Source organism: Orycteropus afer, unplaced genomic scaffold, assembly GCF_000298275.1.
Source record: "Orycteropus afer afer isolate SDZICR_OR568_19922 unplaced genomic scaffold, OryAfe1.0 scaffold00175, whole genome shotgun sequence".
NCBI classification, from domain to species: Eukaryota; Metazoa; Chordata; class Mammalia; order Tubulidentata; family Orycteropodidae; genus Orycteropus; species Orycteropus afer.
The window spans coordinates 7,251,583-7,264,787 of NW_006921762.1; the positions used below are offsets into that span (position 1 = coordinate 7,251,583).

Here is a 13,205-nt window from a genome sequence, read left to right on the forward strand (position 1 = left end):
TCCTCTTTGCTCTCAGCAGCAAGGTTTTGCCATCTGCATATCACAGGTTATTATTGAGTCTTCTTCCAATCCTGATGCCATGTTCTTCATATAGTCCAGATATAATATAGTCTATAATACAATATGTACTTATATTTCCTGTAATTTCCACATGGCTTACCATTTACTTGTAAAATTAGCTATTATTGGACTTTCCTTGTTCATTAACATAGCTGAGTTAATCTGAGGTAATTTATTATGTGTCCAGAGGAAAAGAATGTGGGTAGAAGAAGATACACAAGGAATGCCAGTGGTAAAGCTACCATTTATTCATATTTAGTTAAAAATCCTTTGAATCAAGCAGTGTTTCAGATAAATAAGACATGGTTTCTCTCAGGAACTCACATTTTACAAGGAGACACACACACACACACACACACACACACAGCCATTGAGTCAGATCCAACTCATAAGGAGAAAGATGAAAAAAAATTAATATTGTAAGAAGAGAGCAATGACAGATGAGTATAAGAAGTACCGTAGTTACACAGAAGTGATCATCTCTGCTTTGGAGATTCAGGGAAGGCTTCTCAGAGGGAGATAATGAAGCTCCCTCTTGAAAGATAAATAGGAGCTTGCTAGTTAAGTAATGTGTGGAATTGCATTCCTGAAAGTCAAAAGCTTGTGCAAACATGTGGAGGTATGAAACACTTAATAGTTTGATATTGCTGGATGGAAGGTTTTGCAGGGGGAAGCTGCAGGAGATGATACTGATGACCTGGGCCAATTGACCCAGATCATGAAGGACTTCCTATCCTATGCTAAGGAATTTGGAGATTATCTCTAAGTAGGGGAGAAATTTTGAAGGATTTTAACTGGATAAGGTGACTGCACTGGATACCTTCTGTTTGTCTCTCCATACACACTCTCCATCATCTTTGCTCTGCTCATTGCCTTAGAAGTCCAAATTCTATGAACCATATTTGTTTGCCACCTTGCCCTTTGACCTTTGGTTGGGTTTGATCACTGGGGAGCAGTGGCAGGGAATCAGAGGAAGGGAACACAATAAACTTAGGCAGTGCATTCCCTGAACTCTCTATTTTGGAGTCACCATGGCTTGTCTTCATTAGTCGGCCAAAGGTCATAGCTCTTGTTAGGTAGCCCTCTCCACACAGTTCCTTTCTTTCCTTCATAATTTATTTCTCCTCTTGCCTCACTGAGTATCTCATTGGCACTAGTCTGAGGGTATTTTATTGTCCATATGATTTCGCTAAACCCTGCAAACGTTTTGAAACAATCTCTGTATTAAAATTTCCATAAGTTATCTGAGTGCACCATATGATTTCTACCAGGATCTTGATTGAAATAATGATAATATTTTTATGTTAGAATAATCACTTAGGAAGCAGAGTAGAATATGGATTGGAAATGAGGACAGAAAGAAGTAGAGAGAACAGAGAGGAAGACAGCATAGTAATTCAGAGAAGAGATGGTTGGCCCTGCACTTAGATTACAGCAGTTTTGATAGAGGAGAGGGCAGATACACAATATATTTGCAGACAGAATTAACATTATTTGGTGCAACCTTTGTAAACCAACAAGATTCATCCTTACCAAATACTTATTAGGTAAGGGGAAATTCTACCCTGCAGTTTATCCCATAAGTTAAAACAAAGTGAAGATTTACAGAGAAGTAGAAGAGAGGTAAGTAGGACAGGTGCCCCCCAAACTTTTATATGATGTGACATGGAGGCAGGCTTGGAGGAATCATGAACAATTCGTGTTTTTAAGGGCTTCAGTGTCCTGTCCCACTGAGTCAGGATGGCGTTTCTGGCTCCATTCCATTTTCCAGGACCCATTAGACGGTACTGGTAAGGAGTACATGGTCCAAAGAAAACTTCCCAAGCTAGTCTGGGATCCTTGAGGAACAGAAGTGGAACATTGGGCTTTGTGCCTATGCATGTAGCGAGGTCATCCATGTAGCGGATGTAGTTGAGTTTGTCTTCGCTGGTATCTTTAATCATACCTCTAAAAGGAAAAAGATGAATCACTTTTCATGAGTCTCCCCCAACCTGCATTTTCCAAGTTATATGATTCACCCTTCCTCCCACCTTTTTATTACTTTTTTATTTTTAGCATAATAAACCATGTTTGGGATTTATTATTATTATTATTTTTTTTCATGGTGGGAAGAAAAAAAATAAGCGTTTACCTGGAGAAATGAGGGCAATTAATTTGGTTGAAGGGAATGGTAAAAGAAGAGCTTTAAATAATGCTTTAGGTTCTTGAATTTGATATGAAGGTTAAGTCTGATCAGTATAATATTTGTTGAATGAATGAACATGATCAGAAAGCACCACATATGTGGACACCTGAATTATTTTTACTGATGTCAGTTGTGAGTTGAGAGGGCCATACTTGGTGTGTCAGCATTGAACATGACATAGATACGAATATAAATGTGTTTGAAGGCTTCACTTATACTTATTTATGTTGCTTATAAACTTTTATTATGTCCCAATATCATTCATTCATTCACTCAACATAAGTCTCTATTCATTAAGTATTAAGGTGCTCAGGACTCAACACTGAACAAGACAAAGTTCTTATTCTCTAGGACCTTACAGTCTAATTGGGAGAAGGAGAAACAGAAGACTATAAAAAAGAACAAACAAATAGATGTGTAATGGATCAAACAGTAATGAGTATTATGGAGAGATATAAAGGAGAGTGCTATGTATTGCATTGTGTCACCTAAAAAGCTATACTGAAGTACTGATACCTGGTACTTATGAATTGACTTTGATTGGAAATAAGGTCTTTGGAGATGTTATCAGTTAACACAAATTCATACTAGAATCCTACTGAATATGAGTGGTGTCCTTTATAAAAGAGAAGATACAGACAGACCCAGAAGAGGGACGATAACCAGGTGAGGATGGAGGCACAGATTGCAATGCTCAGATAGCCACCATCACCAGAAGCTAGGACAAAGGCATGGAGCAGGTTCTCAGGCATAGCCCTCAGATGGAATCAACATGGTTAATACCCTAATTTTAACCTCCTCGCCTTCACAACTGGAAGACAAGAAATTTCTGTTGTTTAAAGCCACTCAGCTTATGGTACTTTGTTGTGGCAGCCCTAAGAAACTAATACAGAGGTAAAGGGGAGAGTCAGTAATGAGACTGGGTAGTTTGGCTTTTTCTACAGTGTTGCCAGGGGAAGTTTCTTTCTTGTGAGGTGATATTCAAGCAGAATGAGCCATGCAGATACCTGGGGAAACAACATTCCAGGTAGATGGAATAGCTAGTGCAAAGGCTGGGAGAGGGGTTATGCTTGGTATGTCTGAGGAACAGCAAGGAGGCTGGAGTGACTGGAGCAGCATGGATGAGATTGGAGCACACTATGCAATGAAGGCACAGAGAATGCTGAGTGTCCTACAGGAGACTGCAATGAAGGTCCTGAGTGAAATGGGAACCAATCAGAAGATGTTGAACAGGGCAGCAACATGATGTGCCTCACTCTAGCACCTCTGTCAAGAATAGACTATAGAACAGTAAGGGTGAAAGCAGGGAAGATCAGTTAAGAGGTAATTACAATCCTGGTGAGAGATAATGGTAGCTTGGTTTAGGGTGGTAGCTGCAGCGTAGCGAGAAATGTCTGGATTCTGGATTTATTTTGAAGGTAGGAAGGAGTTGAAAGGATTTGCTGATGTGGGGTGTGAGAGAAAAAGAGGAAAAAATGATGATTCCAAGGCTTTTGACTGACTAACTGAAATAAGGAGCCATTTACTGAAATTGGGGAAGTCTCAGAGCAGCCCATTTGTAGGGTGGTGGGGTGGTACAGAGGATCAAGAGTTTTTTGTTTTAGAACCATTGAATTTGAGATACCCTACCTAAGGCATTTGACTGCTAACCAGAAGGTGAGCAGTTCAAACCTACCAGCTACTCTGTGGAAGGAAAACGGTGCAATCTACTTCTGTAAAGATTTACTGCTTCAGAAACCCAGTGGGGATCACTGTGAGTTGGAATTGAGTTGATGGCAGTGAGGTTTTTTTTTGGGGGGGTATTAAATATCTAAGTGGGAATATCCAGAGGGAATTGGAACAGGAGTCTGGTGTACCAGAGAAAGATTTAGGATAGAGATAAAAGTTTGGGAACTAAAAGTATATGATGGTATTTAAAGCCACAGACCTTGATGAGACCATCTAGGAGTGAGTATAAATATAAGTTAAAAGAGGTCTGAGGGCTAAGTTTGGGGTTCACCAATTTTTAAATGTGAATAGAAGAACTTCCAGCAAATAACACAGAGAAGGAGTAGCTAGAGAAATAGGAGGAAACTGAAGACAGACAGAGTTCTGAGGCCATATGAAGAAGGGATTGGCCATCTGCTGGGGGCCAGGCTGTGTGTTCCACTAAGACTTAGTGTCCCAAGACATGATGTGTCTAAGGCAACATATCCAGTTGAAAGCAGAGTTAGGACTCAAAAAAATTCTTTTGACTCCTTATCAGAGTTATTTCCAACCTGCCATGCTCTGGTGGTGCAGTGCCTAAGGCATTTGACTGCTAACCAGAAGGTTGGTGGTTCAAAGTCAACAGCAGCTCCATGGAAAGAAGAAGAGGTAATTTCCTTCTGTAAAGATTTGTTGTTTTTGTTATGTGCCGTTGAGTCAGACCCGACTCATAGTGACTCTTCCTTGGGTTTCCAAGGCAGTATCACTATGGAAGTAGATTGCCTAACCTTCTTTCTGAGGTGTGGCTGGTGGGTTTGAACTGCCAGCCTTCTGGTTAGCAGTCAGATGCCCTAGGCACTACGTTACCAGAGCTCCTTCCATGATTTATCACATTGGAAACCCAATGGGTGTTGCTATGAGTCAGAATTAACTTGATGGCAGGGGTTTTTTATTTGTTTGTTTGTTTTTAAATATACTTCTTCTTTCTCTAGGAATAGCTTTTTCATTAAAAAGATTTTTGTTTGTTTTTTCTGGTAATGGACTATGTTGCTAAGTTTTCCCTATAGCAAGCACTATTTCATACCTTTTTATGAGCTGCTCCTTTTTAGTAGCATCAGCCATCAATTTTTGGGATGGAGGGAGCTCACAGAGTCCTATGAGAAAAATTAGAAACATCAGTAAAATCACATGTAGCTTTCCTTTTATTTAAGTTCCCTTCCACCTCATTTCTGGTTTCTCACTCTCCTAGCCTCAAAACATACGATGGTCAAAACCTAGAATAGAATTGGAGATCAGAGGGAAGTTTCCTGGAGATAAAACCCTTTTCCAAACTCACTCAACTGCCAGAATTGTGAGAACGGTCCAGTGGCCTGGGCCTCAGCTTGCACCACAGCCATTCCTCGTTAGCAGCCCCCAGATGCATGCCCTGTCTTCTTCATCTACCTCACACCAAGAAGCATGCCTAAAGGATCAGCAGAAGGCAGACAACCCCAGGTTTTAAGACATGGAGTCACATCTGCTTTCAGTGCGTGCCTCTGGCTAGGAGATGAAGGGTAGCCTTGTTGTTGTTGTTGTTATGTGCCGTCGAGTCAGCCCTGACTCATAGCGACCCCTCCTTGGGTTTCCGAGGCAGTATCACTACGGAAGTAGGATTGCCCAACCTTCCTTCCGAGGAGTGGCTGATGGGTTTGAACCGCCAGCCATCTGGTGAGCAGTCAAGTGCCTTAGCCACTATGCTACCAGAGCTCTAGAAGGTTCTATTTACCTAGATCTCACACACCTGAAGAATTTAGAATATAGATTTTTTTGATATTCTTTTCAAATAAAATTTGTGTGTGTGTTTTCTAAAGCTATTAATTGATTAAATGTAAACATTTAAAATGGGGCCTGTTTTTATAACCCTGTCTTAATTTCCATTATATGAGGGAGCCTCCAACACAAAGAAGCCTGGCAGTCTCTTCATCTCAAAGAGTCTGCTTGAATGATTATGAGGATGTCCCCATTCTCAATCTTCTACCTAGTCCATCTCAGCACTTGGTTTCTACTCTTCCTGCTCTTCTAAACTGGATGAAACTCGTTCTTACTTCAACTCCTTAGATCTTGGACATTTTCTACAGTTAGCTGGCTGGCCCAGAGTCTAAAACTCCACTCTGTCCTCTGGGTGTCTAGAACCTTATTCACTCACTCTTATTTTATGAACTGACTTCCTGGTCTCCAGCTTCTATTGGCCAATTGTGACTTAGACATTCCACCCTGTTTAGTATCCTATTTGGGTCTGGTCAGCTGCCCTGTCCTGCCACTTTCAGGTACTGTGTTCTGACCCTAGGACAGAAGTTTACTCTCCACAGGGCATAGTTCTAACTTAGCTTTGTGGCTTACTTGGTACCACATCACTTTAACCTGTAAAAAGCTTGCAAAACTTTACTGGTGGTTTCTGGATTACTTTGTGGAGGCTTTCCAGCAAAGTACTCAAATTACTCCTATGGTGCTATCTAATCAAGTTTCATTTCAGCAGCTCAATCATTTTGATAAGCATTTGGAACTCAATATAAAATATTTTTAAAAACCAGGTACTTAAGAGTCTCCTATGGTTTTAATATAATTGAATAATGCTGTGAAAGCACTTAATTGTCTCTTAAGAATAAAAAAATTTGTGATAATTTAATGAAGGATTATGGAATATTTTCTGTAAGAGAGATTTCCTAAATTCCCCCTTCCTCCCCACTCAAATAACATGTTTGCCAATTTAAGAGAGCATACAGTTTTCAAGTATGGTTTATATCTGTTCCATTTGTGGTAGTAGTCAACACTGTTATAACAATATTGGTAGGGCAGCGGTTAAAACACTTGGTTGCTAACTGAAAGGTCAGTGGTTTGAACCTACTAGCTGCTCCATGGGACAAAGATGGGGCAGTTAGCTTCTGTAAAGATATAGCCTGGAAAACTCTGAGCCATTTCTACTCTGTCCTATAGGGTTGCTATGAGTCAGAATTGACTTGACCACAATTTTTTTTTTTTTGTCTTATATCTTATATGCTATTTACAATTTACTGATAATTGTTTTATCCATTGTTGTTGTTGTTGTTATGTGCCATAGGGTTGGACCCGACTCATAGCGACCCCTCCTTGGGTTGCCGAGGCAGTATCACTACGGAAGTAAATTGCCCAACCTTCCTTCCGAGGAGTGGCTGGTAGGTTTGAACCACCAGCCTTCTGGTTAGCAGTCAAGTGCCTTAGGTACTATGCTACCAGAGCTCCTGTTTTATCCATTAAGGACAGTGTTATGCTAAAGGACAGCTGGTTGGCCCAGTTGTGATTATTGTTTATGTTTAAAAATAATACAACTGCAATTCTTTAAAATACTTACTAACCAAAACCTGTTCTATTTTAAACCAATTGCTGTAGAATTGATTCTGACTCATGGTGTCCTCATGTGTATCAGAGTAGAACAGTGCTCCTTAGGATTTTCAATGGCTGAACTTTCAGAAGCAGATTGACTGCTTTCTTCCTAGGTGCCTCTGGGTAGACTCGAACCTCTAACTTTTTGGTTAGCAGCTAAGCACACTGATGGTTTCTATTGCACAGGGACTTTGTTGTTTTTGTTGTGTGCCATGGAGTCAATTCCTACTCATAGTATACTTTGGAGTGGTATAATAAAGGAGCTCTGGTTGGTGTAATAGTTAAATGCTCAGATGTTAACTGAAAGATTGGCAGTTCAGATCCACCAGCTGTCCTGTGGGAGAAAAGACCTGGTGATCTGCTCCCATACAAATTACAGCCTAGCAACCCTTTAAGGCAGTCTTACTCAGTCACATGGCATTGCTGTGAGTCAAAATCAATTTGATGGCACCTAGCAACAATATTAGCAATTGTAAGAGCAGCGGCCATTACATTCTGACCATTTATTATGTGGCAAGTACTGTGTTAATTGCTTTGCAGACATTCATTTTACAAAATCATTATGAAAGAGGTTTTATCCTCCCCATTTTACAGTTAAAGAAGCTGAGATTTAGGTCACACAGCTAATCACTTTCAGAGTTGAGGACTGACCCTGGTAGCACCTCTGATCTTACAGTGGTAACTGAAACTAGTGTTCAGAGTCTAAAATATTTCCTACAGGTTACCGTGTCTTCGGATCTTAACTTTGTTCATACTATGCATTATTCTAATACATATCTTTGGAAGTAATGTAAAATTCTACATCTAATAATAATTGGAAAGATCTAGGAGTAAATAGAACAGAATAGAGTGGAACCTGAGACTTCTAATAATTTCGATTAATCTGGGAAATCTGATTTTGTTCTGTTGCCCAAATTTATTCCATTCACAGAGTCCAACATCTTTATCCAGTGACACTGAATGACATAGCACACTCATCATAATATTAAGCAGATATAAAATCAACTGTTCATTTTTTTGATATGTTTTATGTTACTTTGGGAGCTCTGGTGTCATAGTGCCTAAGGCATATGACTGCTAACCAAAAGGCCGGTGGTTCAAACCCACCAGTCACCCCTCAGAAGGAAGATTGGGCAATCTACTTCCATAGAGATACTGCCTTGGAAACCCAAGGAGGGGTTGTGGTGAGTTGGATCCTACTCTATGGCAGTGAGTTTGGTTTTGGTTTTATGTTACTTTAGCACACATCAGTTTGGTTTCAAATAAATAAAAAATCTGTTGCCACTGAATTGATTTTGACTAATGGTAATCCCATGTGTGTCAGAGTAGAACTGCACTCCATAAGTTTGTCAATGGTGGTGTAGTGCCTAAGGCATTTGACTGTTAACCAGAAGGGTGGTGGTTCAAACCCACCAGCCACTCCTCGGAAGGAAGGTTGGGCAATTTACTTCCACAGAGATACCGCCACAGCACAGAAACCCAAGGAGGGGTTGTTCTTAGGTGGAACTGAATTGACAGCAGTGAGTTTGGTTTTTGGTTTTGAGTGCTCTGATGGAAGTAGTTCACCAGGCCTTTATTCTGTGGTTCCACTGGGTGGATTTGAACCACCAACCTTTTGGTTAATATCTAAATGCAAACTGTTTATACCACCCAGGGAAATAAATAATAAGGCATTCATTTTAAGATTCAGTTAATCACATATGACTTTCAAGAGAGTCAGGGTACCTTTGAACACTCTTGTGGCCCACCGTGCTTGGAGTTCTGTGCAAGATAAGATAGATCCTTTAAGGCTGATGAGGCCAATGATAGCTAATGTTGGCTTTTCTAGATTTGAGGGAAAGACTTGCTTGTATAGGAATATCTTCTTTGTACAGAGGCTTTTTAGAGGTTCTTCAAGAAAGGGAAAGGAAAATGTATATCCTGTTGTGAAGATCACAATGTCTATATTTTCTTCTGTTGTCCCATCTTCAAAGACAGCTGAGGTTTCTGTAAACTCTTTCACACTGGTTTTCATAGTGACTGCCCCACAGAGGATACAGGTTGGTAGTTCATCATTCACAATTACTTTTGATTTTTTCCTTTGACACAGAGGAGAAAATTGTTCACAACAAGTATATCTAGAAGACACTTAAACAAATTATTTATCTGATCAATCCAGGGAAATGATGTGCCAAACCAAGGGAGTGAATTGACTAATGTCTAATTTTAAGTTGTTTATCTGACTTACTTTCTTTTTCAATATTTATTTGGTGAAAATATACACAGCAAAACATACAACCGTTCAACAATTTCTACATGTACAGTTCATTGACATAGATTACATTCTTCATGTTGTGTCATCATTCACTTTATCTCTACCCAAATTATTTCACTACTATTGAGTTAGATTCAGTGCCCACTGAACTTCTCATTTAAGGAGCTCTGATGTATCTGTGGTTAAGGCATTGGGCTGCTAACCAAAATGTCGATGGTTTCAACCCACCAGCTGCTCTGCAGGAGAAAGATGAGACAGTCCTCTTCTATAAAGATTTACAGCCTTCAAAACACTGTAGGGGTCACAATGATTTGGAATTGACTGGATGGCAGGGTTTTTTTTTAAACTTGTAATCTATGCTTTAGACTTATTGTTGTCAGTTTAATCTCACATAGATAATTCTTTAAAAGAGGGTGGCTAAGACACTTGCCTGCTAACCAGACGGCTGGCGGTTCAAACCCACCAGCCACTCCTCGGAAGGAAGGTTGGGCAATCCTACTTCCGTAGTGATACTGCCTCGGAAACCCAAGGAGGGGTCGCTATGAGTCGGGGCCGACTCGACGGCACATAACAACAACAACAACATGTTTAAGGTAAACTATTCTTTATTAATTAAACTGTTATTTGGTTTAACGATAACTTCAGGGGATAGTTTTGGTTCAAAGTTTAAAAATTATCTCAGGGTGTTAGATTAGGGGTTCTTCCAGTCTCAATGGGTCCAGTATTGACTTACTTTTGTTATAACATGTTTTATTTTGCTGCTCCCAGTAGAAGGCCCGTGGAAAATGACTAAAATTATTTTTCCTGCCAGGAATCTAAACTTCTATATCTCTTGGGATTAATTTCTAGGGCAATATATTTTCTCAGATCATCAGGATAGAATACACAACAATCTTTTTTGATAATCAGTTTTGGGTCTCATGTCATCCAGTTCTCAAGAGAATGAAACTAGACAAAGAGGAGATCAGCAAAATCGTTTTGAGTAAAAATTTTTAAATAAATTTATTTATGCTGATATTTTTATTGTGAATATCATTCTATTTAATTACACTAGACATAATGTCTTTGAAAATTTACATATCAAATGATATTTTACCATTGACTTTTCTTATAAGTTGAAAGATATTTTACCACAGAAGAATAACTGGGTCAAGCATATACTACAAATCACATTTAATGACCTCACATGCATTTCAAAGATTTTTCTTTTCCTTGCTATCTTAGTTATCTAGTGCTGCTGTGACAGAAATAGCATAAATGGGTGGCTTTAACAAACAAATTTATCTTCTCATAGTTTAAGAGGCTAGAAGTCAGAATTAAGGGGGCTAGGAGCTCTGTGGCATAGTGCCTAAGGCATTTGACTGCTAACCAGAAGGCTGGCAGTTCAAACCCACCAGCCACTCCTCAGAAAGAAGGTTGGGCAATCTACTTCTGTAGTGATACTGCCTTGGAAACCCAAGGAGGGGTTGCTATGAGTTAGGAACAACTCAATGGCAGTGAGTTTGGTTTTTCTGGAGCTCACGGAAGCAAGACTGGGCAATCTACTTCCATAAAGATTTATTGCCTCGGAAATTCAATGGGGGTCGCTATGAGTTGGAATTGACTTTATGGCAGTGAGTTTTTTGTTTGTTTGTTTGTTTTTTGGTTTAGCTCTTGGGGAAGGCTTTCTCTTCTGCTGAGATCTGGAGGAAGGTCCTTGTCTTTTTGAGCTTCTGTTCCTGTGGATCTTCACATGACTCGGCATCCCTTTTCCCCTCCCTCTGCTTCTCTTGATTGCTTGTTTAATCTCTTTTAGATTTCAAAAGAGATTGATTTAAGACATACCCTACACTAATCCTGGCTTATTAACATAACAAAGACAGCCCATCTCCAAATGGGATTATAACCACAGGCATATAGGTAAGAATTACAATACATATTTTTGGAGAACACTGTTCAATCTATAGCACTTACCAATGTGCAGCTCTATAGAGGTGTATATTAAACTATAAAATTCCAGACATCCTATTAGAAATTCCGATCTCTAATCACCAAGCCAGAGCAGACATTTATTATATTGTAGTGAGAACTGACCATCTGCATTCACTGATACTACAAATATTCTATTCAGTTGCTATTGAGTTGATTCCAACTCATGGCAACCTCATGTGTTTCAGAGTAGAACTGCACTCCGTAGGATTTTCAAGGCTGTGCCTTTTCAGAAGCAGGTTGCCAGGCCTTTCTTCCAAGGTGCCTCAGGGTGGGTTCAAATTGCCAAACTTTCTGTTAGTTGTTGAGTGCTTAACTGTCTGTGCCACCCAGAGTCTCCATTTCTAGATGGTAGCAACTTCAAGATGTTTCCAAACCAATCCAAATTTCCAGATTTTCAACCTGGATATGAAAGTTTTTCATCCTTCATTTTTCTGTAGCCTCATGAATCATTACTTTTGTTGCCATACAGAAAATACTTCTATATCAAGAACTGCTGTGGTATAGACATTGTTTAAAAAAGTAAACTTAGAACAGGGTAAGGGCAATGCTACAATTATGGAACATTTTGATTTCTTTGATTTAATCATTTTCCATTAAATAAAAAAAATTCAAGTACCCCTTTATAATACTTAATCCATAATTCTCATGGTTTAATCTTTTATTCATCTGCCTCTCTTGAATCCAGGTTAGTACACATGAAGGTAGAACTTGTTCAACAAAATTGTAGCATCTTCTTGTAAACATCATATTAAGAGGGTAGCCCCCACCTGAAGATCGGCCAGTAACCCAGGTACCAGTTCTAGTACTGAGAAGTACCTAAAAAGTAAGGCAAGAAGGATAAGTACATCATCCTATCATTTTGTAGTATTTTTCCTTAATGTATTTCAAATGGTCTTATAATAGCACTTTATACCTAGATTTATAAATGACTATCTATTCCTATTGCTGTCATTATTTTCACACATCACTTTTACCTGATCTATGTAGCTATTAGGAGCTCTGGTAGCGTAGTGCCTAAGGCCCTTGACTGCTAACCAGAGGCTGGCGGTTCAAACCCACTAGCCACTCCTCAGAGGGAAGGTTGGGCAATATACTTCTGCAGTGATACTGCCTCAGAAACCCAAGGAGAGGTTGCTATGAGTCGGGTCTGACTCGAAGGCATATAACAACAACAACATGTAGCTATTAAATATTTTCAGCATATTTAATATAAAGAATTGTAATCCTTGTAATATATAGTGTTACTCTGGCATTTTTTTTTACATAGAACTAATATAGAATTGAAAGTGAATATTTGGGAAAGCAATTTTAATTAAATTAAGGCATATTCTTACTAGAGCTAATCATTGTCCTATATAATTCATGATATATTTGTGAAACTATGTTTGAACTTTCTAAAATCATTATGGATGTTTCTTGGGCAAGGTATGGGTTGTTTTGTTTTAAAATAAGGTACAAGTCTGATTTCTAATAGAAAATTTGGAGATGGTTAGAAAACATCCTCCCTTTATATTCGTAGAGAATTATAAAGGAAGAGTGTAAAAATTTGTCTGTTGTTTGTTGTTGTTGTTTGCCGTCGAGTTGGCCCCGACTCATAGCGACCCCTCCTTGGGTTTCTGAGGCAGTATCACTACGGAAGTAGGATTGCCC

At 39.2% G+C, this 13,205-nt stretch overlaps 1 protein-coding gene across 1 annotated transcript in view; it reads right to left on the bottom strand.

Annotated features, from left to right (window-relative positions):
- Window positions 1-1,603: 1,603 nt before the first annotated feature.
- Window positions 1,604-13,205, bottom strand: part of FMO4 (flavin containing dimethylaniline monoxygenase 4) — a 29,907-nt gene continuing 18,305 nt past the window's right edge. Inside the window, 5 exon segments of the mRNA XM_007947127.2 lie at window positions 1,604-1,634; window positions 1,636-2,007; window positions 5,016-5,085; window positions 9,056-9,408; window positions 12,172-12,371. Of these exon segments, the coding sequence (XP_007945318.2) occupies window positions 1,604-1,634; window positions 1,636-2,007; window positions 5,016-5,085; window positions 9,056-9,408; window positions 12,172-12,371 (1,026 nt within the window).